Source organism: Salmo salar, chromosome ssa09 (assembly GCF_905237065.1).
Source record: "Salmo salar chromosome ssa09, Ssal_v3.1, whole genome shotgun sequence".
Lineage (NCBI taxonomy): Eukaryota > Metazoa > Chordata > Actinopteri > Salmoniformes > Salmonidae > Salmo > Salmo salar.
The window spans coordinates 86,888,910-86,914,225 of NC_059450.1; the positions used below are offsets into that span (position 1 = coordinate 86,888,910).

The 25,316-nt window shown below is 43.8% G+C and overlaps 2 protein-coding genes and 1 pseudogene across 3 annotated transcripts; all 3 read right to left on the bottom strand.

Annotated features, from left to right (window-relative positions):
• Positions 1 to 3,128: 3,128 nt before the first annotated feature.
• tmsb1 (thymosin beta 1) lies at positions 3,129 to 8,651 on the bottom strand. Its single transcript, NM_001140583.1, is given in 3 exon segments — positions 3,129 to 3,176; positions 6,798 to 6,912; positions 8,598 to 8,651. Coding segments are annotated over 2 exon segments (144 nt in total). The 5' UTR covers positions 6,901 to 6,912; positions 8,598 to 8,651; the 3' UTR covers positions 3,129 to 3,135.
• Positions 8,652 to 9,633: 982 nt separating this feature from the next.
• LOC106612205 (solute carrier family 25 member 53-like) lies at positions 9,634 to 11,005 on the bottom strand (annotated as a pseudogene).
• Positions 11,006 to 18,700: 7,695 nt separating this feature from the next.
• On the bottom strand, positions 18,701 to 23,656 carry LOC106612209 (ribose-phosphate pyrophosphokinase 1). Of its 2 annotated transcripts, none has more exons than XM_014213175.2 (7): positions 23,351 to 23,656; positions 22,584 to 22,773; positions 21,549 to 21,647; positions 20,896 to 21,020; positions 20,370 to 20,543; positions 19,906 to 20,065; positions 18,701 to 19,462 (listed from the first exon to the last, which is right to left on the bottom strand). In XM_014213175.2, the coding sequence occupies exons 1-7, from the start codon at positions 23,470 to 23,472 to the stop codon at positions 19,370 to 19,372; spliced, it is 963 nt and encodes a 320-aa protein (XP_014068650.1). In that variant the 5' UTR covers positions 23,473 to 23,656; the 3' UTR covers positions 18,701 to 19,369. The 2 variants fall into 2 exon arrangements, with proteins under 2 accessions (XP_014068650.1, XP_014068651.1); XM_014213176.2 differs by having other exon boundaries at positions 18,702 to 19,462; positions 22,590 to 22,773.
• Positions 23,657 to 25,316: the final 1,660 nt, after the last annotated feature.

A 25,316-nucleotide genomic window follows, 5' to 3' on the forward strand; every position in this document is an offset into this window, starting at 1 on the left:
ACTTCTATTGCCGCTTTATCCGGGATTACAGCACCCTGGGTTCCCCCCTGTCTGCACTCACCTCGCCCAAGGTTCCGTTCACATGGTCTCCAGCTGCTGACCAGGCATTCCGGGACCTCAAACATCGCTTCACCACAGCTCCCATCTTGATTCATCCTGACCCATCCCGTCAGTTCGTGGTGGATGCCAATGCTTCGGGTGTCAGAGAGGGCTGTCCTGTCCCAGCGTTCTGCCTTGGACCTCAAGCTACATCCCTGCGCCTTCTTCTCCCATTGCCTCAACGCCATGGAGAACAACTACGATGTGGGGAATCGTGAGCTTCTCGCGGTAAAGATGGCGTTGGAGGAATGGGGGCACTAGCTAGAGGGGGCGGAACATCCGTTCATCGTGTGGACTGACCACAAGTACCTGGAGTATCTCCGCACCGCCAAGTGCCTCAATTCCAGGCAAGCTAGGTGGGCCCTGCTGTTCACACGGTTCAACTTCTCCCTTGCGTATCGGCTGGGATCCAAGAACGTCAAGCCGGATGCGCTGTCACACTGCTATAGTTCCACGACTACTACCCCGGGAACCCGAGACCATCCTTCCCACTTCGCGCCTGGCGACGGCACTCAGCTGGGGAATAGGGAAGCAGGTCCGTGAGGCGCAGCGTTCCCAGCTGAACCCTGGGGGGGCCCTGATAATCGGATGTTCATTCCTGACGCTGTCCCCTCGTGGTACTGGAGTTGGCCCATTCCTCCAGGCTTGCCTGCCACTCGGGCTCCCGTCAGACCCTGGCTTTTGTGCGACAACGCTTTTGGTGTCCTACCATGTTCCCTGACGTGTCCGCATTTGTCGCCACTTGCACGGTTTGTGCACAGTCCAACACTCCTCGGCAAGCTCTGGCTGGTCTCCTCCAACCTCTGCCTTTCCCTCACCGTACCTGGTCTCACATCTCCCTGGACTTTGTCACGGGTCTTCCTCCGCCCTCTTGAACGTGGTGAATCGGTTTTCCAAAGCCGCCCAATTTATTCCTCTCCCAAAACTACCCTCTGCCAAAGAGATGGCCCAGCTCATGGTGCAGCACGTCTTCCAGATCCATGGTCTACCAGTAGACATGGTCTCCGACTGGGGTCCTCAGTTCTCCTCCCAGTACTGGAAGGCGTTCTGCACCCTCATTGGGTCGTCGGCCATCCTGTCCTCCGGGTTCCACCCCCAGTCCAACGGCCAGTCGGAGCAAGCCAACCAGACTACTCTGCCTGGTCTCCGCCAACCCCACCACCTGGAGCCAGCAGCTTGTGTGGGTTGAATATGCCCACAACACCCTTCCCTGCTCTATCACCTTTTGAGTGTTCCCTGGGGTATCAGCCCCCGCTCTTCCCTAAGCAGGAAGAAGAGGTCTGCATACCTTCTGCCCAGATGTTTGTCCGCCGCTGTCGTCGTACCTGGAGGAGAGCCCGGTCGGCCCTCCTCAAGACCACCTCCAGGTATCGACGACAAGCAGTTCGCCACCGGACCCCGGCTCCCCACTATCGGCTAGGACAGAAGGTATTGCTGTCCACCCGGGATCTGCCCCTCCGGGTTGAATCCCGCAAACTCTCCCTCCGGTTTATCGGCCATTTCCCATCTCCAAAGTCATTAGCCCCTCTGCTGTTGCCCCGTACCATTCATGTGTCCAGAGTTAAACCAATGTCTCACAGCCCTTTGTCTCCTGTTTCCTCGATTGTTCCCGTTTTCCTAGTTTTCCCAGTGTTGACCATTCTGCCTGCCCTGACCCTGCCTGCCGTCCTGTACCTTTGCCCCACCTATCTGGATTACCACCCTCTGCCTGCCTTGACCTGCTTTTTGCCTAAACAAAACTGTTGTTCCTTCGACGTTGTCTGCATCTGTGTCTTACCTGAAACGTGATAGTCACATCTGGAGGAAACCTGGCACCATCCCTACAGTGAAGCATGGTGGTGGTGGCAGCATCATGCTGTGGGGATATTTTTTTCAGTGGCAGGGACTGGGAGACTTGTCAGGTTCGAGGGAAAGATAAACTGAGAAAAGTACAGAGAGATCCTTGATGAAAACCTGCTCCACAGAGCTCATGATCTCAGACTGGGGTGAAGGTTCACCTTCCAACAGGACTACAACCCTATCACACAGCCAAGACAATGCAGGAGTGGCTTCGGGACAATTCTCTGAACGTCCTTGAGTGGCCCAGCCAGAGCCCGGAATTGAACCCAATCAAACATCCCTGGAGAGACCTGAAAATAGCTGTGCAGCGACGCTCCCCATCCAACCTGACAGAACCTGCAGAGAAATGGGAGAAACTCCCTAAATACAGGTGTAGCAAGCTTGTAGCATCATGCCCAAGAAGACTCAAGGCTGTAATTGCTGCCAATGGTGCTTCAAACTACTGAGTCTGAATACTTAAGTAAATGTGATATTTCCGTTCTTTATTTTTAATACATTTTCTTAAATTTCTAAAATCCTGTTTTGCTTTGTCATTATTGGGTATAGTGTGTCGATTGATGAAGGGAAAAAAATGAAGCCATTTTAAAATAAAGGCTGTAACGTAACAAAAATGTGGAAAATGTCAAGGGGTCTGAATACTTTCCAAATGTACTGTACATATTTTAATGAATCTTAGTAGGATTGTATACTCAATATTATGATAAAAACATCACAAGATTACACTTATTGACCGAAGTCAAAACAATTAAGACCCAAATTCAGTTGTACAACACAAATTTTATTAAAACAAAAATATCTTCTCTCATGTTATTGTTCCAGAACTTATCCAGAATGGCACTGTGTATAGGCAGAACATTGGGCATAGTTGACAGTGGAACAGACGGTGACTATTATATCTCATTGACACAAACACATGTTCATTTCTTCCTTCTGTTCAACCCTGGCTCATCCATCTTTCTTAGTTCACCCCTTTCCAACCAAGACTGCATAAAAAAAAAGCACAAGTCAAAACATTTCACAGTTAAAATCGTATTGGCCTTCCCTTTACTAATCATGCACCCCTAACCCCACAGCATCAGAGTCAATGCCATTGTGATTAACTAACATGGTGATACGCAAAGAAGCAGAAGCGATAGACATATTTCTTAAGTGAAGGAGAAGAGAGAGGGATGACTGGAGGAGAGGAATCATGGCGTTTCATTTGGAGCCCTCTTCAGCTTTCTTCTCCTGCTCGATATCTGTGAGAGCGAGAGAGAGACTTAGTCTATGTCTTGAACACTGTTGTGATGGATACATGGCATATTGAGTAATCAAACTATCATATATATTTTTGAATCACCTTATCTATTTCAAAACAGGACATCGCAACCCATCCAAAATAGAAGACACTATCAGAAAATGGCAGTACATCATACAGAACGTTAAAATCATGAGCTATCACTGGGCAATAGAACACAGGATGAATCCACTCTCATAAAGAGGGGGGCTGGCTGAGAGGCTGCTTCTGAGACAGATGGTTCCTCTTCTGTCATTGGCTCGTTATCAGCCTGGCTGGCAAAACCACCAGTCAAGCATCTTTTATCGTGCTATCAACAACCCTCTCGTCAGTCGTCAGGTTTCTACTGTAAACCCTGCTATCAACAACCCTCTCGTCAGGTTTCTACTATAAACCGTGCTATCAACAACCCTCTCGTCAGGTTTCTACTGTAAATCTTCAAGAGGTGTGTGTGTGAAGCTGTCTGAGTGAAGCTATATGGTATGTCTGCTGGTAATACTGTACAGCCCTGTCTAAGTTGGTACTTGCCAGGGTTTATGGAAATTGTGCTTTAAGAAATAAAATGGAAGACTACACAATAGAACATGGTAACAGAGTAACTGTCATTTTAATATTATGACCATATAATACTGATGTAAATACCTGGTAAATAGAGAAGTGAAAAGACACCCTAACCAACCAACTTCAATTGGGGGGTCAAGATTTCTTTACTAGAGGTTCCTCCCTGCATTGCAGTATTCTCTGTCCTGGGGTGGGGGTTATTGCAGCAGATATTTCTAGAGCAGTGAACATGCATGATGCTTACTACTGCACTCCCAATCACACCTCTTACCACACTGCTACTGACAGAGAACAACTTGAATATCCACCCAAATCACACTGCTACTGACAGAGAACAACTTGAATATCCACCCAAATCACACTGCTACTGACAGAGAACAACTTGAATATCCACCCAAATCACACTGCTACTGACAGAGAACAACTTGAATATCCACCCAAATCACACTGCTACTGACAGTGAACAACTTGAATATCCACCCAAATCACACCTCCTACCACACTGCTACTTACAAACATTTATATACATTTCCACACTCTGAGTTTGGAATAATACTGTGAAAATGATGATGCCATTTCAGTGTAAGAGCTGTTTGAAAAGACCACCTGAAATGTAAGCCTGTTTTGGTGGGAGTGAGTTTTGGCCTGCCATGGTGACATCACCATGCAGTTAATAGACCAATAAGAAAGAGAGTTCCAAACCCCTCTGCCAATAACAGCTAATGTTCTGTTTTGCGCTCCCCACTCAAAACGTGCAAAATTCTGGCTTGAGAAATTGCTCTTTGCTAAGAAGCTATTTTTGACCATTTTAACTGAAAACAATCACAATAAGGTACTTAATGGTTGCCCAGAAGAAAAAAAATGATATTGAGATAAAACGGCTGCGTTGGACCTTTTCAGAATCCACCCAAAACATCTTCCTCCCACTGACTTCAATGATATGTGGTGGCAGGTAGCCTAGTGGTTAGAGGAGAGGAGGCAGGAAGCCTAGTGGTTAGAGGAGGCGCGGCAGGAAGCCTAGTGGTTAGAGGAGGGCAGGTAGCCTAGTGGTTAGAGGAGGGCAGGTAGCCTAGTGGTTAGAGGAGGGCAGGTAGCCTAGTGGTTAGAGGAGGGCAGGTAGCCTAGTGGTTAGAGGAGGGCAGGTAGCCTAGTGGTTAGAGGAGGGCAGGTAGCCTAGTGGTTAGAGGAGGGCAGGTAGCCTAGTGGTTAGAGGAGGGCAGGTAGCCTAGTGGTTAGAGGAGGGCAGGTAGCCTAGTGGTTAGAGGAGGGCAGGTAGCCTAGTGGTTAGAGGAGGGCAGGTAGCCTAGTGGTTAGAGGAGGGCAGGTAGCCTAGTGGTTAGAGGAGGGCAGGTAGCCTAGTGGTTAGAGGAGGGCAGGTAGCCTAGTGGTTAGAGGAGGGCAGGTAGCCTAGTGGTTAGAGGAGGGCAGGTAGCCTAGTGGTTAGAGGAGGGCAGGTAGCCTAGTGGTTAGAGGAGGGCAGGTAGCCTAGTGGTTAGAGGAGGGCAGGTAGCCTAGTGGTTAGAGGAGGCAGGTAGCCTAGTGGTTAGAGGAGGCAGGTAGCCTAGTGGTTAGAGGAGGCAGGTAGCCTAGTGGTTAGAGGAGGAAGGTAGCCTAGTGGTTAGAGCGTTGGACTAGTAACCGAAAGGTTACAAAAGGTTGCATCCCCGAGCTGACAAGGTAAAAATGTCGTTCTGCCTCTGAACAAGGCACCGTTCCTAGGCCGTCATCGAAAATAATCATTTGTTCTTAACTGACTTGTCTAGTTAAATAAAGGTAAAATTAAAAAAACAAAATGTATGAAGTTTGAGATGTGGGCATGCAGTATCTCAGGTTAGGATTGGATCAGGACAGAGAGGCCACATGCCACCATATTCCCTTTAAAATGCTGTACTTTTGACCAGAACTGGGCACTCACTATGTAGGGATAAGGGTTCCATTTGGGACGCAACCAGAGAAAGGAGGAATCAGGGAGTATCTGATGGAGGGGAGTGATAAGAATCCGTTTGTGTTGATGAGGCTGCTGACATGGTGACCGCTCAACTCCTCGCTTCCTGCTTCTCTGTCACGTCACTCCCTGTCTGACCTATGGCTTTCAGCCTAGTCCACCCTGTCTGACCTATGGCTTTCAGCCTAGTCCACCCTGTCTGACCTATGGCTTTCAGCCTAGTCCACCCTGTCTGACCTATGGCTTTCAGCCTAGTCCACCCTGTCTGACCTATGGCTTTCAGCCTAGTCCACCCTGTCTGAACTAAGACCTCTTTAGGTTTGCACTAAACCCATCACTAGTACACTCCCTTTCTGCACCAGAAGGCAGCCTCTCCTCCTAACTGCACTAAGACTGCGTCTCCAATGCAGCTTGACTGCAATGCTCAATGCACAGGCCCCGAAAGCCCAGCTTAATATGACTACTCTGCATAATGTTATTAATACCAAAGAAATAACTGGTGGCTGCCAGGCCTCAGAGCCACTAAAATATCATCATGGTTCTGCAACGCAGCTGGATAGCAGTCAGACAAGTGTGTACTTGATAACTGGAATGCACTGGGCGTAACTGTAAAAATGTAACCTACGGTAAGTGTTCTTAACAGTGTTGTACTATTGCTGGATGGTGAAGATTTACCCTCTACTTTACATACAGTCAAATAAAGAGAAACTACACATTACTAACACTATAGTTGAAGGGCACTAACACTACAGTAGAAGGGCACTAACACACTATAGTTGAAGGGCACTAACACACTGCTAACACTACAGTAGAAGGGCACTAACACACTATAGTTGAAGGGCACTAACACACTGCTAACACTACAGTAGAAGGGCACTAACACACTGCAGTTGAAGGGCACTAACACACTGCTAACACTACAGTAGAAGGGCACAAACACACTACTAACAGTTACAGGGTGGGGCAGACGTAGGAGTATGAGCAATAAGGGGAGGAGACAGGTTAGGAGACAGGACAGGAAGGGAGATTGGGTAGGAGACAGAAAATGAGATAGGTAGGAGGGTAGGAGAGACATACCCTCCTTGGTTGGCAGGGTGTTCTTCTCAGCTGTATTGGTCTTCTTTAGACACTTCTTGTCAAAGGTCTCCACTCCCTGCTTCACTGGGTTGTTGTCGCCCATCTTAGATGATGTCTGAGGGAGAAAGAGTCAGAATGTAAATGTCAAGAGAGAGAGAGAGAGATAGAGAGAGTCCTTAGACAAATATGTAATCTAGAATACAGGTGAGTGGATGCAGGTGAATCCAGCCACATCCACCTTACCTCACACTCATACACACACACACGTATAATCCAGACTCTCTAGCTAGTTACGTAATTCAGTTACTTGAATCAACACACACTCCCACGACTTTACCATCTAACAAAGGAGAACAAATAGCCAGGAGAGAGCTGTTCTTATGGCGTTATGTTACCCAAGCACTCAGGTCTGCTGCAATGCACTGGTTCTAGTATACAGGAACTCATAACTGTACTTTCTGGTTCAGAGAGAGAGGCTGCACAAAGAGCATATTGGGATGGAAGAATGGCATTCTCAAAATCTATGAAAGGATGTGAATGAATGAACCTACATGCATTAGGATGTTAAGGTGCTACTTCCCAGTCTTTTAGATCTGTCTAGACCTGTAGTCTACTCATTGAAACACAAATACAATTCTTAGCATACTAATATAAAGTATACACTGCCCTTCCAAGCAAAAAGGCAGTAACTGCTCATTTGGTCCAAAATTAGTTCATGTCATTTTTGCTACATTAAATACATGCTTAATCATGTGGACAAGTATCCTGCCTCTATTGTATTGTGTTTTGGAGAAAATGGGGGTCATGTTAGCAGTAACTGCACAAAGTTACTGCGAAACCAAGGTAAATAAAAGCCCTTTTTCTCAGTTCCACGCTATGAGCAGTTACTGACTTTTTGCTTGGTAGGGCAGTACATTGCAGTGTGATTTCACATGCAAGGGCCAATGGTGTATCATGTTCCACCTCCACACACTGGTGCTTTATTTGAACAAATATTTAATTTATACTTCCACAAACGCAGAACTCAAAAACGGTCTCATGATCTGCTTGCAGGCAGACCTTATCTAGGTTCCCGTGAGTGCAAGAGCTGGGTGTGACGTTGTTTTTTTTTCTGTCAACCGCAGATTCATTCATAGGCGTCAACGTCATCTGCAGTAAAATTCGCTAATTTGACGGATCTGTCATGTTGAGCTCACTGTTAGAATATGTTTCTAATCATAAACGGCACCCCAATGAACCGCCAAACCAAAAGGCTGACTGTAGGCTGGAAGCATGTCAACCGTCAGCATCACATGCATTGATTGGGCTTTAGGTAACAGTGCGACAACTGAAAACAAGAAATGTACTCGGAATGTCATCACACCAAGGCCTGTAACTATGATATAGATAGAGCCATGATGACAATTCGTCTAACCTAACCATACAACAATGAAACACAGACACGTTAAATAGCCTAGTTGGCAAAGGAATGCTGTAGGGGGTGCAGGTGCGTTAAATGCATGCATTGTAGAACTGTCAACACAGCAACAACAAACAATCCTTAAAAAGCCTAACACTAAATCATATCGCCTAATAATAACAAATAATATATAGTCTACTCTTTACTGACAATCAAATACAACCGTCCCTTCCTTCCGTCTTCTATTTTTTATAATTGCATAATAACACGACCGCCCATCAGAATAACGTTTTTAGGCTATGATGGCAACATAAGGTGGCATCCATAAACTAACGAACACATAGAGGGAGACAGCGATATGGAATTTAATTCATTTATATACTAAATCTACCAATATTTACCTGGTGCGATGATGTGCGGTGAGAATGTCCGTTACAGGTACTACGTCAGGGTGTATGTAGTGTGCATATGTGTAGGACAAACGGTTTAAATAGGGAAAGCGCACCCTTTTTTTTACACCAACTAGACACCAATCTGAGCTACGCCATTGGCCCAATCCATCCAGAGGAGGGATAACATTGGCCAGGTTAAATCCATGAGTTGAGATGTTGAGGGGGACAATGTTGTGCAGCGTTGATTTGATAAATCCGACAGTGATACCACAACGCCACCTTGTGGATACATAGAGCACAGCCCACAGGTCCAGAGTTGAGTGGAGGGCAATGCAAGAATCTTCATCATATAAAGTTCATTATAAACTGGGTGGTTCCAGTCCTGAATGCTGATTGGCTGACCGCTGTGGTATATGAGACCGTATACCATGGGTATGACAAAACATGTATTTTTACTGCTCTAATTACTTTAGTAACCACTTTATAATAGCAATAAGGCACCTCTGGGGTTTGTGGTATATTGCCAATATACCACGGCTAATGGCTGTATCCAGGCACTCTGCAATGCGTCTTGCGTAAGAACAGTCCTTAGCCGTGGTATATTCGCCATATACCACACCCCCTCGTAACTTATTGCTTAAGTATAAAGTGCATACACATATTCAGAATAACCTGCAAAGTGAAACTCAAGTGTGGTTTGATAAAACATGTATTAATGCTCAGGCATGTCATGTCATAATGCAGCCTTGTGGATCAACACTGTATAGTAGTAGTACAGTCTGGTACTTACAGTATATGTTCTCTGATGTCAAAATATTATCATTCAAGTATTCCTCTCAGAGTAGAATAGAATAAATTAGAATAGAATAGATATACTTTATAGTCCATTTTGTGAGAAACGGACATTGGTAATGGTATCCAATGAAGTATAAGACAATAGAAGGGTAGACCTTTACTGAGTGATACATATCGTATTTGATTGATATGCAGTTGTTGGTTGAAATATTATCAAGGACCTGTTGACGAACCTTGACAGAGCACCGTGAACATAAATGGATCTCCTAGGCTCCGATACATTCCTGACTTTAAAAAAAATAGGAAACAGTGAGGCACCTGAAAGAAATAGAACCATTAACATCATTGAACAGTCATCTTTTGACTCATAAAAACCTGATATCAGAGATACAGTACAAATGTTAGTAAATGTTTAATGGCTGTCCCTCTTCACTTTTCTCAAAAATACAATTCATATCTGTAAAATAAAAATGTCAAGTTGTACTTTTCACTTTTTTAAACATTTAATAAAATGTGTATGGTCTGACTAATAGTGGTGCACAACGGCACCATCCCTGAGAACATGCTGCATCCCTGAGAACATGCTGCATCCCTGAGAACATGCTGCATCCCTGAGAACATGCTGCATCCCTGAACAGAACAGATCCAGAAGACATCAGCATTCAAGGCCCTAAAAGGTAGTGCACTACAAAGGGAATAGAGTGACATTTGGGACGCAGTGATCCCTTTCATGACTGGAGCAATGAGGTGTGGTGTTTCAGTTTGCGGAGCGTCTCTGCAGCTTGTCGTAGATGGCTGTGTTGATTCCCCAGTTGATACAGCTCCTGAGGATAACCAGGGAACCCCCGTGGTACAGCAGATGGACGCTCCTCTTCAGCCCACCTTCCCACAGTGCCTTCCAGCTCTGCCTCACCCCCGCTACCTCACCCCCCAGCCCAGCCTGCATGTTTAACACCAGCATAGACAGAGGATGCAGGGGCAGGCTGATCACCACACTAATCACAATTCCTGTCAGGAAGGATGAGACTGTAGGAGGAAGCTTCTCCCTCAGAGCAGCACTGACGGGGTCCTTCAGGCCGAAGTAGCCAAAGTAGATGCAGCTTCCCAGGGGGTTACGGGCCAGTATGGGGATGAAGGCTCTGTAGTACCCCATCCCCAGCCTCTCTGCTCCCAGACGGGCCAGCACACTCCTCAGGGTGGGCAGGCTGCAGTCGTTGCCCCCGTTCTGCAACACATTCTGCACACGCTCAAACGGCGTGAACACCAAGGCCTCCACCACGCCCGTGCCGAGCCCAGCCACAGCTGGTAACGCGGAGAGAGGGATGACACTGCAGGGGTTGGTGGAGAAGGAGAGAGGGTGAAGGAAAGTGCAATATAGCCCAGATATCAGTGTCCCGTTCAGGGTTCTCATCAGTAGAATGGGCACCACCACCTGTAGAGCTTCAGGAAACCCTCCTTCCTGAGTTGGCCTATAGCCTGACTGACTACGGTGCTGTGAAACTGCTGGCGGAACACAGTCTTGTTGACAGGGAATATGTCGAGAGTGGACACCAGGTTGGAAGTCCCACCATGCAGAAAGCTGAGGGGCCAAACCATTCTGTCCTCCCTGTTGTCTTGGTTGTCTTGGTTATCTCCAGGATCCCGCCCTATCACTCTGACAGATGAGAGAAGCACCATATTATAGAGAGACAGCTGGATGCAGACTAGTTAAATGGACAATACAATCATAAAAATATAGCTTATAATAATATTCTATTTTAATATATGAATAATAAACACATTAATAAACTCTTGATAACACTGCACAATTCAACAATCCCTTTACAATAATAATAGCTTGTGGGACAATCTTTCAACTTGCTCATCAGCTATATGCCCTAATGAATCACTTCTATGATGAATTACACCTAAGAGAATTAAAACATGCATTGAGAAACAGTTTAAAGAATACATTTTAACCTACTTACCAGAACACCGAAAAGGATTTAATTAGCCTACAGATGATTATCTCATTTTGTAGCCTAGCCCTAGTTAGATATGTGCAATCTGGTCACAGAGCATTTCGTATTATTATGTACACATATATCCAAGAAATTACATTTAGTATGATATGTTACATTTCATAAGGTATGTATTCATTTGTGGATTTCCACCACCCATTCTGTATGTTATGTTACGAATTACAATTTGTATTATATTGTAACAACCCGGGGTTTATAAGCGCGGATATCGACTCTGCCTCTTGAGCATGCTTATGGGGCACAGTCGATAGCGTTCTGGACTTCGGGCTAGAAGGCAGAGGGTTCGAGACCTGCTCCCTGCTGTTACATTACAATATGTTACAAATTTTCGAAACTTACAATATGTTACGAATTTGCAATACATACTCTGTTACGAATTTTCAAAATGTATGATATGTTACGAATTCTAGCTAAGTGTCTAGGTGGCTAATGTTAGCTAGCTGGCTAATGTTAGCTAGGCTAGGGGTTAGGGTTAAGTTAAGGAATTAGGTTAAAGTGTTCAAGTTAAATGTATGACTAAAAAGTAGTAAGTAGTTAAATTTGCTAATTAGCTAAAATGCTAAAGTTGCGCATGATAAGATTCGAATTCGCAACCTTTGGGTTTCTAAACATTTGCTTTATGCGCCCACCCATTCACACTGACCAACCATCCTACTTTTGTTCTGGCCTTAAGTAACCATGTCTTATGTAACCATACCAAAGGTAACATACTGCATCACACTAATTAGAATTTCCGTATTTATATTTACTATGTTATGTCTAGTCTATGAGACCAGGCTGTGCAAATCCGTCACAAGCACTTACAAGAAATCCCCCAGTGGTGGAAAAAGGATCCAATTGTCATTCTAGAGCAAAAGTAAAGATACCATAATAGGAAACGACTCAAGTAAAAGTGAAAGTTGCCCAGTACAATCCCACTTGAGTAAAAGTCTAAAACGACTTGGTTTTAAATATACTTCAGTATCAAAAGTAAAAGTATAAATCGTTTCAAATTCCATATATTAAGCAAACTAGACAGCACCATATTCTAGGTTTTATTTTATTTACGGATAGCCAGGGGCACACTCCAACACTCAGACATAATTTACAAACGAAGCATGCGTTTAGTGAGTTCGCCAGATCAGAGACAGTAGTGATGACCAGGGTTGATAAGTGTGTGAATTAGACCATTTTCATGTCCTACTAAGCATTCAAAATGTAACGAGTAATTCTGGAAGTAAGGGAAAATTTATGGAGTAAAAAGTACATAATTTTCTTTATAAATGTAGTGAAGTAAAAGTGAAAATTGTCAAAGTAATGTACAGATACCCCGAAAATGTATTTTTACTTAAGGTCTCGGTCTTGACTCGAAAAACTCTACATGATCAGTTTCCATTCAGTCAGCGCATCAAACCGATTCACCAGGATAAATATATACACTCCTTTCTTGAAACATTAATATCTTAACAGCCTTTATATTTATTATAGACATGTCTGCTCAGTGGCGAATTTATAGTCTTTCAGAGTGTGACAGCCAAGTTCATGATCCTGAAAGGACAGCAACCGTAATACCAGCGCACTCATGTAGGAGTGCACTTCTTGTAAAACACAGTGGTGTAGTGGAGGGTATACGCAAGTATAAACCGACTCGACTACGCCTAAGATAATGAATGGAAATTATATACTAATTACAATATGTGTTGTATAGGGTTAAGAATAATTCATTACAACACCGACAGGAAATAACGGTGTAGGGAGCACTGCTGTTGTCATTACGGGGTTGAGGGGTTCACGCCCTTTCTAGAATTACCATTGAATGAATTTCTTCGACCGGTCTCCGTCGATTGGAGAGCATCACATATCAATCAATGTCCGGCAGGGAGCGTTTATCACAGAAAACCGGATTGTTGGCTGATCTCTTAATAAGGTCAATGCCCGCTCCCCGCGGAAATCTAATTAGCATAATACAAAAATCATCATAAAAATCCATTAGACTAGATATATCTTGGTTTTTGCATCGAATGTGTGTCAATCGTCAATTCGTATGGTCCGAGATCCCTGAAGATTAGAAAGCTCCCATATCCATCCCGCCCTGCCTTTCTAAAGTCTTCGAAAGCCAAGTTAACAAACAGATCACTGACCATTTCGAATCCCACCGTACCTTCTCCACTGTGCAATCCGGTTTCCAAAGCTGGTCAGGGGTGCACTTCAGCCACGCTCAAGGTACTAAACGATATCATAACCGCCATTGATAAAAGATGGTACTGTGCAGCCGTCTTCATCGACCTGGCCAAGGCTTTGGACTCTGTCAATCACCGTATTCTTATCGACAGACTCAACAGCCTTGGTTTCTCAAATGACTGCCTCGCCTGGTTCAACAACTACTTCTCAGATAGAGTTCAGTGTGTCAAATCGGAGGGCCTGTTTTCCAGACCTCTGGCAGTCTCTATGGGGGTACCACAGGGTTCAATTCTTGGGCCGACTTTCTCTGCATATATCAACGATGTCACTCTTTCTGCGGGTGATTCTCTGATCCACCTCTACGCAGACGACATCATTCTGTATACATCTGGTCCTACTTTGGACACTGTCTTAACAAACCTCCAAACAAGCTTCAATGCCATACAACACTCCTTCGGTGGCCTCCAACTGCTCCTAAATGCTAGTAAAACTAAATGCATGCTTTTCAACCGATCGCTGCCCGCACGACTAGCATCACTACTTTGGACGGTTCTGACTTAGAATATGTGGACAACTACAAATACCTAAGTGTCTGGCTAGACTGTAAACTCTCCTTCCAGACTCATATTAAACATCTCCAATCCAAAATGAAATCTAGAATCGGCTTCCTATTTCGCAACAAAGCCTCCTTCACTCACGCTGCCAAACATACCCTCGTAAAACTGACTATCCTACAGATCCTCGACTTCAGCGATGTCATTTACAAAATAGCCTCCAACCCTCTACTCAGCAAACTGGATGCAGTCTATCACAGTGCCATCCGTTTTGTCACCAAAGCCCATATACCACCCACCACTGCGACCTGTACGCTCTCGTCGGCTGGCCCTCGCTACATATTCATCGCCAAACCCACTGGCTCCAGGTCATCTATAAGTCTTTGCTAGGTAAAGCTCCACCTTATCTCAGCTCACTGGTCACCATAGCAACACCCACCCGTAGCACGTGCTCCAGCAGGTATATCTCACTGGTCATCCCCAATGCCAACACCTTCTTTGGCCGCCTTTCCTTCCAGTTCTCTGCGCCAATGACTGGAACGAATTGCAAAAATCGCTGAAGTTGGAGACATATCTCCCTCACTAACTTTAAGCATCAGCTATCTGAGCAGCTTACTGATCGCTGCAGCTGTACATAGCCCATATGTAAATAGCCCACCCAATCTACCTACCTCATTCCAATATTGTTTTTTACTTTTTTGCACACCAGTATTTCTACTTGCACATCATCATCTGCACATCTATCACTCCAGTGTTAATTTGCTAAATTGTAATTACTTCGCTACTATGGCCTATTTATTGCCTTACCTCCTCACGCCATTTGCACACACTGTATATAGACTTTTTCTATTGTGTTACTGACTGTGTGTTTGTTTATTCCATGTGTAACTCTGTGTTGTTGTTTGTGTCGCACTGCTTTGCTTTATCTTGGCCAGGTCGCAGTTGTAAATGAGAACTTGTTCTCAACTGGCCTACCTGGTTAAATAAAGGTGAAATGAAATAAATTTAAAAAATCCACCGCATCCGCCTATGTCGCACTTTCACATCTGCGGTGAAAGGTGAACAGAGCAATGGAGGTGTGTGTCAGACCATGAGACATCCAGAAAAAAGGTCTTCTCACAAAATCGTCTGTTGTGTCCGAACAATTTGGGCAACACACTAATATGACCACTCTATGGAAAGATGAGACTCTCACGAACACCTACATGTTTTGCTTTAAGACTCATCTGAAGGTCCCGGTACCAGTTCTAAAAAAAACTAATGGAAGTATACTATATATGGAGACTGTTTAGCACCAAAAATACATGTTTAAAAAACAATAATGTGTCCCAATCTTTATCTCTCAGATACAGGACAGACTTCAGAACAAACTTCCAGGACAGACTTCAGAACAAACTTCCTTTAGATTAGCAGTAAGGCCAAATTGTTGTATACTTCAAGGGGTCTTAAAATGAAAAATTATACTTGGTATGACCTTTAAACAATTCCGTATACAGTAGTTTATAAGCCCCCCCCCCCCTTAGACTCGTATTGGTTAAATATGCCACTGGAGCTCCTGTACCAGCAATAAGCTGTGGTATGAGACTACACCCACAACTGAAGTGTGTACAGTATTGATAACTTGTCATTATGAATTAGCCTATACTGTTATAAATGTTATGAATCACATAGCCTACTATGCAACTGTAGCCTGTATAGTCACTGGAATGTTACCAGCAGCAGACGCCTAATAAACAAACCAGAATCCAGGCTTCATTCGTTTTCACCATCTCTTTAATAAGATCACATTCAGCCATCAGATATTTGGTGCACTGATTCATCTTATGCTAAACAGAATATAAGCACATACATAAAACTTTAAAGTCAGACAGATACCACTTTTTTGAGAGTTTATTATACAAATGTTATTGAAAAAAAATGAAGTAAATAAAAGGTAAAATAGCAGATAGACTTGTGTTTTCTAGGAAGCTCCATCCTGCAGAGCTAAAACCTCCAGCTAAAAACCAACAGCTTCTAGACAACTTCAAAACGACAACCTCGAAGAGCAAAACCTGCCTCCTCTGCACCCACACTGAGAGAATGATTCCCAATAGTCTTAAGAGAGGCAATCCGCGATTTAGGTTAAGGTTTAGGTTAACAGCTGAGGGATGGGGTTGAATGACTCTACCCACTCAAATTCCTAGACAGAGCTAGGGATGCAGGTCATGTAAGAGGCATTTATACGTTATATTCTTCAAGAATCAGTGGCTATATATAATTAATGTAGAAGACCAAAAATAGAAGTATGAATCCTGGATTGCCCCTTTAAAATACTTATGTCTCTACAGACTATGTTGAATCACCCAGAGGAACATCAGTGGCACTGTAAACTATAGCTCATTCTGATTCACTTAACGTACTATGACCTCATCTTTCAAACTGATCAAATTAAATGACCAAAATAATAAAATACCTGAAGCACAGGAGGTTGGTGGCACCTTAATTGGGGAGGATGGGCTCGTGGTAATGACTGGAGTGGAATTGGTGGAATGGTATCAAATAGATCCAACATGTTTTCCAGGTGTTTGATGCCATTCCATTTGTTCCGTTCCGGCCATTATTATGAGGCGTTCTCCCATCAGCAGCCTCCACTGACCTGAAGTCAGTCAATATCCAATCATCTATCTCACCCTCTTTTTGTAGCATAGCAGAAGTACTGTAACAGCATTATTATGAAGAGGAGGAGAATGTTCACATTAGGTAAAGACGTGTATGTATGTATGTATGTATGTATGTATGTATGTATGTATGTATGTATGTATACCCACTTAAAATAAATAATCAAAGCTTACCTTTTTACCCCCCTGATAGACATTGCACCCTACTCCCAATACAGTGCACTACTTTTGACCAGGGCCCGTATGGCACTTGTCAAAATAAGTACAATATGTAGGAAAAGGGTGCCATTTGGGATGCTACCACTGTTTAGGGGAGAGAGAGAGAGACTCAAAATGAACGTGTTATTAATAATCATTGATCCTACTAATTGTAATTATTACATGGTTTGTTAGCATTAGCAGCAGAGTGTCGCTAATATAAATGGTTGTGTTTTAGAGGTCGACCGATTAATTAGGGCCGATTTCAAGTTTTCATAACAAATCGGTAATCTGTATTTTTGGCCACCGATTTGACGATTTTCAAAAAAATTGTACACCTTTATTTAACTAGGCAAGTCAGATTAAGAACACATTCTTATTTTCAATGACGGCCTAGAAACGGGGATTAACTGCCTTGTTCAGGGGGGATTCGTTTTTGCAACCTTCTGGTTACTAGTCCAACGCTCTAACCACCTGCCTTACATTGCACTCCACGAGGAGCCTGCATGGCAGGCTGACTACCTGTTACACGAGGGCAGCAAGAAGCCAAGGTAAGTTGCTAGCTAGCATTAAACTTATCTTATAAAAAACTATCAATCTTAACATAACTACACATGGTTGATGATATTACTAGTTTATCTAACGTGTCCTGCGTTGCATATAATCGATGAGGTGCCTGTTAATTTCTCATCGAATCACAGCCTACTTCGACAAACAGGTGATGATTTAACAAGCGCATTTGCGAAAAAAAAGCTCTGTCGTTGCACCAATGTACCTAACCATAAACATCAATGCCTTTCTTTAAAATCAATACACAAGTATATATTTTTAAACCTGCATATTTAGTTAATATTGCCTGCTAACATGAAATTGTGTCACTGCTCTTGCGTTCATTGCCTGGCTCGTTGCGAACTAATTTGCCAGAATTTTACGTAATTATGACATACCATTGAAGGTTGTGCAATGTAACAGGAATATTTAGACTTAGGGATGCCACCCGTTAGATAAAATACGGACCGGTTCCGTATTTCACTGAAAGAAAAAAACGTTTTGTTTTCGAGATGATAGTTTCCGGATTCGACCATATTAATGACCTTAGGCTCGTATATCTGTGTGTTTATTATATTATAATTAAGTCTATGATTTGATAGAGCAGTCTGACTGAGCGGTGGTAGGCAGCAGCAGGCTCGTAAGCATTCATTCAAACAGCACTTTTGTGCGTTTTGCCAGCAGCTCTTCGCAATGCATTGCGCTGTTTATGACTTCAAGCCTGTCTACTCCCAAGATTAGGCTGGTGTAACCGATGTGAAATGGCTAGCTAGTTAGTGGGTGCGCGCTAATAGCGTTTCAAACATCACTCGCTCTGAGACTTGGAGTAGTTGTTCCCCTTGCTCTGCATGGGTAACGCTGCTTCGAGGGTGGCTTTTGTCGATGTGTTCCTGGTTCGAGCCCAGGTAGGAGCAAGGAGAGGGACGGAAGCTATACTGTTACACTGGCAATACTAAAGTGCCTATAAGAACATCCAATAGTCAAAGGTATATGAAATACAAATCGTATAGAGAAATATTCCTATAATAACTACAACCTAAAACGTCTTACCTGGGAATATTGAAGACTCATGTTAAAAGGAACCACCAGCTTTCATATGTTCCCATGTTCTGAGCAAGGCACTTAAACATTAGCTTTCTTACATGGCACATATTGCACTTTGACTTTCTTCTCCAACACTTTGTTTTTGCATTATTTAAACCAAATTGAACATGTTTCATTATTTATTTGAGTCTAAATTGATTTTATTGATGTATTATATTAAGTTAAAATAAGTGTTCATTCAGTATTGTTGTAAAAAAAATTATAATAAAATAATCGGCTTTTTTGGTCCTCCAATAAACGGTATCGGCGTTGAAAAATCATAATCGGTCGACCTCTATTGTGATTCCCCCGGTTGGTGACAATTCCATTTCAATCTCAGTCAATTCAGAAAGTAAACCCAAATCCAATTCCACATTTTCCTAATTCAAAATCATTGAAGAGAATTGGAATGTCAGTGTACTTCTTGAATTGACTGGTATTGAAATAGAATCGAGCCCAACCCTGGTGTTTGTATAGGACATTCCCTCTGTTCCTCTGTTTGGCATAACAGAACACTAGGGCTGGATTCTATTCAGTGATGAAAAACATTCCAGAATACTGGGCATAGAAATGGAATGAAGATCCGACTCTGCATTCCTTATTCTACCTAAAAGACGATTATATCTATTCCCCAAATTCCCTATTCTGCATGAGAGATGGCCATGTCTGTTCTATCTGAAAGTTCTGTGGTGTTGTGTCCTCCTGAACAGTGCCCCAGGTGACTCAGTGTGTGTGTGTGTGTGTTTGAGGCGGTGTGTGTGGCGTTACAAGGGGACGTGGCTGAAGAGGTAGGAGACAGATTCCCCGTTGTGGGTCCTGCGGATGGCCTCCGCCAGGATCATAGAGATGTCAATCACCTAGAGGAGAAACAGATGGTTAATAACACAAACTATGTTCAGGTAACCTCCAGATACATGCCAGACTATTCACCGTTAAAAACAGAAACATGTGTTTTTCTCTCATTTATAGAGTGAACTTTTTTTAAATGATTATAGCATTCAAACTGTTTAGGTGATACGATTATTCAAACTACTTGCCGTTGTCTTAGATGTTAAACATCATCAGAGTAGCAACAACAGAATTTCAGCTTAAACTACCATTACATTATCGGACAGTATGACAGTCTACTTATGTTAAGGTGAATGACCCTGTTATAACCTCTGACCTGTAACTTAGGACATTAATACAACCTTTGACCCCTAACCTATATCCAAGGACAGTGCTGTGACCCCTGACCTGTATCCAAGGACAGTGCTGTGACCCCTGACCTGTATCCAAGGACAGTGCTGTGACCCCTGACCTGTATCTTAGGACAGGTCTTCATCTTCTCCTCCTGAGGGATAGTGTTGGTGACGACCACGGCCTCGAAGCAGGCGTTGTTGATGCGGGAGATGGCCGGGCCAGAGAAGATACCGTGGGTCAGGATGGCATACACCTTGGTAGCACCAGCTGAGATCAGCCTGATGGTGAAGGGACAGTATCTCCTTAAAAAACTGTGTGGGGGAATATAGAACCTCCACATTTACCTGTATGGATAGACTGATTTTTGCTGCAAGGACTCTCATTTGGATGAAAGAGAAGTGAAACGCGAAATAGTAGTGGGTATTTCCACAGCTCTGTAATACGAATGTCTTGACATCAAATCAGTGATTCAGTTTAATGTATAGGATCATAATCAATGTTTGTTTTTGTGTGGTTAAGATTCAGCCCAGACACTTGGGCATAGATACATATGTCAAGGTCATAAGGTGAGACTTTACTTACTTGTCGGCCGCGTGGCAGATAGTACCACAGGTGTCTGCCATGTCATCCACCAAGATGGCTACCCGGTCCGTGACGTCCCCGACCAGCACCATGCGATCCACCTCGTTGGCCCTCTTTCTCTCTTTGTGAATCAGAGCAAAGTCCACGTTGAGCCTGTCTGCTATGGACGTCACTCTGTCGGACAGAACACAATACAGTGTTAAGAGGAAGCCAAGTCAGAGGCACAACAGTCACCAAGTCGGTTCATTGTTATCGCTTAAAGATTTGTTAGTGTGAAGGAGCAGTTAGACACACAAACGTGTGAATGTAAAGTCCATTTCACCACAGATAAGGCAGAGTTAAAGAAAGGCATGGTTCAAGGGTAAAACCACCTGAGGTAAAAAAAGAGAGAAAGTTGAAGTCCTTAAAGAGGTTGTCTAGCGTGGACAGTACTCCTCTCTCTTTCTTTCCCCCTCTGTCTCCTCCCCCTCTCTCTGATGCATCACATTTTGACCAAAAGCTTTTTGACTACTCTGTCCTGTCTCACCTCTTGGCACCCCCTGCGTCTGGAGAGACGATAGTGCAGGTCTTCCACTCTGCGATGTTCTCCTTGATCCACTTCAGTACAGCAGGCTCAGCATACAGGTTATCCACCGGGATGTCGAAGAAACCCTGGAGATACCAGACACACACAGACAGGAGTCAGAGGCTGCCATCTAGCCGTTTCACATCCCAGGAACCATCTCTAGTCATTGTGCCCTTGAGCCAGTCACTTAACCCCTATAGAACTCCATGTGTGGTGTGTGTTTGCTGATTGTGTTGTCTGTTGGATTAGGGGGGGGCGCAAAAGAAGAATTTACTTCTGACGGACTCAGTGTATCTCTATAGCCTGCCAGACCCCAGTGTCCTCCCTGTGTAACCGATGTGAAATGGCTAGTTAGTTAGCGGTGGTACGCGCTAATAGCATTTCAATCAGTGACGTCACTTGCTCTGAGACTTGAAGTAGGGTTTCCCCTTGCGTTGCAAGGCTTTTGTGGCGCGATGGGTAACGATGCTTCGTGGGGTGTCAGTTGTTGATGTGTGCAAGGGTCCCTGGTTCGAGCCCGGGTTGGGGCGAAGAGAGGGACGGACCTCTACTGCCAGACCCCAGTGCCCTCCTTACTCCTGACCTCTACTGCCAGACCCCAGTGCCCTCCTTACCTGGATCTGTGAGGCATGCAGGTCCATAGTGATGATGTGGTCAGCCCCAGACACAGACAGCATGTTAGCCACGAGCTTGGCTGAGATGGGCGCCCGACTCTGCAAGCGAACACACACATCTCATTTGCTGTGCTCACATCACATGAAATGAGCTGAGTCTTCCATCTTAAAAGTTGGTCCATACTACATTTCCTTCCTAAGCCACAAGGGGCAGCAGACAGGCTATTCTAAACTACAGTCAACAGACAGGCTATTCTAAACTACAGTCAACAGACAGGCTATTCTAAACTACAGTCAACAGACAGGCTATTCTAAACTACGGTCAACAGACAGGCTATTCTAAACTACAGTCAACAGACAGGCTATTTATTCTAAACTACAATCAACAGACAGGCTATTTATTCTAAACTACAATCAACAGACAGGCTATTTATTCTAAACTACAATCAACAGACAGGCTATTCTAAACTACAGTCACACGTACAACTTCAAGTCAATGAAAAACAACTTCAAACTACTCTGCTACAGAAAAGTGATACTGTTCACTTTGTACAGTATATTTTTGGCAGATACATAGAACATGCAATACATTATATTGGGAGGACAAGAACATGCACTAATATAAATAATCAGAGGAATGGAGGCAGGCAGGTGACAAACGGATCCCACAATGACTGCTCACTCGGTTCAGAGTTCACACAGAGGTTGAACTTAAAATCAGTGGAGATGGCAAAAACTAAAACAGTGAGAAATAAAATCGAATCTAAACCCAGGCATGCTCCCAGTCCCATCCATCTGCTGTAGCTGCCTGCTGGAGTCCATCCATGCAGTCAGTGGCAACAACATGGGTGGTTGGGTCACTAGGCAGTGACGTGGTATAATGGGAGGGTTGGGGTCAATTCCATTTCAATTCAGGAAGTACACTGAAATTCCAATTAGAACATTTGGAATTTGGCTTACTTTCTGAATTGAAATGGTGGTGTGGTATAATGGTTGGTGGTGTAACAGTAAAGTAACTAGGCGTCTGTCCCTCACCCCCACCTTGTCCTTCTTGTCCTGCCGTGCGTAGGGGAAGCAGGGGATGACGGCTGTGACCCGGGAGGCCGAGGCGATCTTACACGCATTGATCATAATCAGCAGCTCCATCAGATTATCATTGATCTCCCCACAGCCGCTCTGTACGATGTAGACATCCTCTCCACGGACACTCTCTCCGATCTCAACACTGTTAGGGCCCAGTGGAGAGGAAAAGTGAAGTGGAGGACAGGGTAAACAACACTCTCTGCTAACACAGCATGACACTAGTGATGATGGATAATCATGAGACAGAGAAAACACAGCCTACAGGTGTTTAGGGTTAGGGGCCTTAGAAGTGCAGTGACAAGAGAAAAGTTGAGTGAGTAGGCTATGTTCAGTGACAATACAACTATGGCATGAGCAAAGTACTGAACAGCACAAAATGAGAAGTGTACAGCTTGTTGCATCAATGTTACAAGTAACAATTGTTTCACGTGTGTTTTTAACAAAACGTGTCACTCAATCATGGTTATAACCTGTATGGGTTGTCAGCTCTCACAATATCCAGAAATTTGTTGAAATGTATGGGGAAGTGTAGTTGGCCCTAAAGACAACAAACTGAGCGCCAAAATTAACCTCAAGAGATGCGTGACAAACTACAAGTTCCAAGCACCTTTGCGAGGCAGCGTCAGAAGCAGCACGCTAACGTAACGTTGCTCACTCATCTTTCTGTAACATAAGATTTAAACAGATTAGCTTTTTATACATTAAAAGTTTACACTTACCATGTTTCTTGATTGCTGAATTTCTTGGTCACAACCTTCCCGAGTTCCATCCCAAGACGGTCGGCGATTTTGTGAGACAGTTCCCGATGCGAGCTACCGCTAAATATCTTAATGTTCGGCATTTTTTTATGTTCCAGGATGTCGTTCAACGGGAACTAGCTATAGTGCTAGTAACAGCAAGTACCTTTGAGTGATGTACGACCTATTAGCTCTAGTGAACTGTTCGAAATCGACAGCTATCATCAAGCGTGATGCGTTGCCTACCTATCCACCATCATCATCATCATCATTCCCTTCTTCACGCGTGCGCCGGTCCTTCTTCCTGATGGCGCGCACCGCCCACTTCACGTTATTTTGTTCAATCAAAGATAATAGATATACTGACAAGATACTACATATCTCTCCGCGGGAGTCGTTGTCCACAAAGCAGCACGGCGGGCAGTCTAGCTCCCTTTTATAATTTCTTTAGATTGGTGGATCGCATTGTTTTAATCCTATTTTGAATATTCGACGAGTGTTACGAATATGCATATGCATAGCCATCTCGAGACAATTCCGATATAAAGTGTTTTTTTTCTCTCAACGTTGCTGGGATGTCACGTGTCCTACTTATAGCAGTGTACTCATAACTTATGCATTACGATAGAATAAACCTCACGTAGCAAATAAGCCATACGTTTTTGTTGTTGACCAAATTCACAACTCATTGACCTCACAAAAACTCTTCGCTTGGTGGGCGAAACAACGGAAACCGCCACCTGTGGAAGAGGACAGATTTTCTACCGAAATTGGCCACTCTTTCTCTGGTTGAATGCATGAATCCTGTGAAAATGAATGCTTATTGGTTGACAGCCATGGTATATCAGACAATCTACCATCAGTGCAGCAAACTATTTATTTTTACTGCGCTAATTACGTTGGTAACCAGTTTATAGCAATAAGGCGCCTCTGGGGTTTGCGGTATATGGCCAATATACCACAGCTAAGTGCTTTGTCCAGGCACTCCGTGTCGTGCATAAAAACAGCCCTTGGCCATGGTATATTGCCCATATACCCCAAACCTCCTTATTGCTTAAGTCTACAATGCTTCATTCAAAACATCTGGGAATTGGGAACTCGGAAATCCTCTGACTTCCGACTTCAGTGCATTTAAAACAACTGTGAACTCGGAAAAAAACAAGCTCCGACTTGGAGAAATCGATTTGAACGGTTATCCAACTCGGCACTCCAACTCGGGCCTCTAGAGCTCCGACTTTCCGACCTGAAGATCACTGACTTGACCTGGTATTTTTCAGAGTTCCCAGTTATCTTGAACGCGGCACAAGTGATGGGCATTCCGAATCTTTTTTGTGAGCCAGGTCATTTGGCTCCATTCAAATAAATGAGCTGTTCATTTGACTCCTAAACGGCTCTTTATTCAGTAAGGCGTAGAAATGGGAAAACACATGAACAAATAGTACATCTCTAATTTAAAGCCTAAAACGTTGCCTACCATTGTCAGATAGTGAAATGTGAGTTCAAATAAATTTTTACCAGAACAAATTATTAGATGGCCTGCAAAAAAATCAAAAATAGATATGCACTGAAAAAACGAGTGTGGACTAGAATGAGTCTCTCTCCTCACTATATTGCTCTTGCACTGAGGATGATGATTTATCTGCGGATACTTGATTATCCTTACATGACTATCTATTGATTGAAGGTCATGCATTTGTTGTTGACACATTGATACGTTTATAACTACAACGAGAATTTAGGTTTACAATTACCCAGCATAGGTTGGTAGGTTGCATATTATGCATTGTAACGTGACACGCTAATGCGACTAGTGTTGCTAGCCCTTGATCATGACTCTCAGTTCCATTACATTAGTCATAACGTAGAGTTTCCACCACTTCCGAATTCACCAGACGAAGTTCCACCCCCATTCATTTTCAACGGTTGCAATGCGCAGGGGATTGTGGGA

Coding starts and splice junctions, on each gene's coding strand:
- LOC106612209 (XM_014213175.2), bottom strand. CDS start 23,472: ATGCCGAACATTAAGATATTTAGCGGTAGCTCGCATCGGGAACTGTCT. Junction 22,774..23,350: donor TTCAGCAATCAAGAAACATG/GTAAGTGTAAAC, acceptor GGGCCCTAACAG/TGTTGAGATCGGAGAGAGTG. Junction 20,544..20,895: donor GACGCAGGGGGTGCCAAGAG/GTGAGACAGGAC, acceptor TCTGTCCGACAG/AGTGACGTCCATAGCAGACA.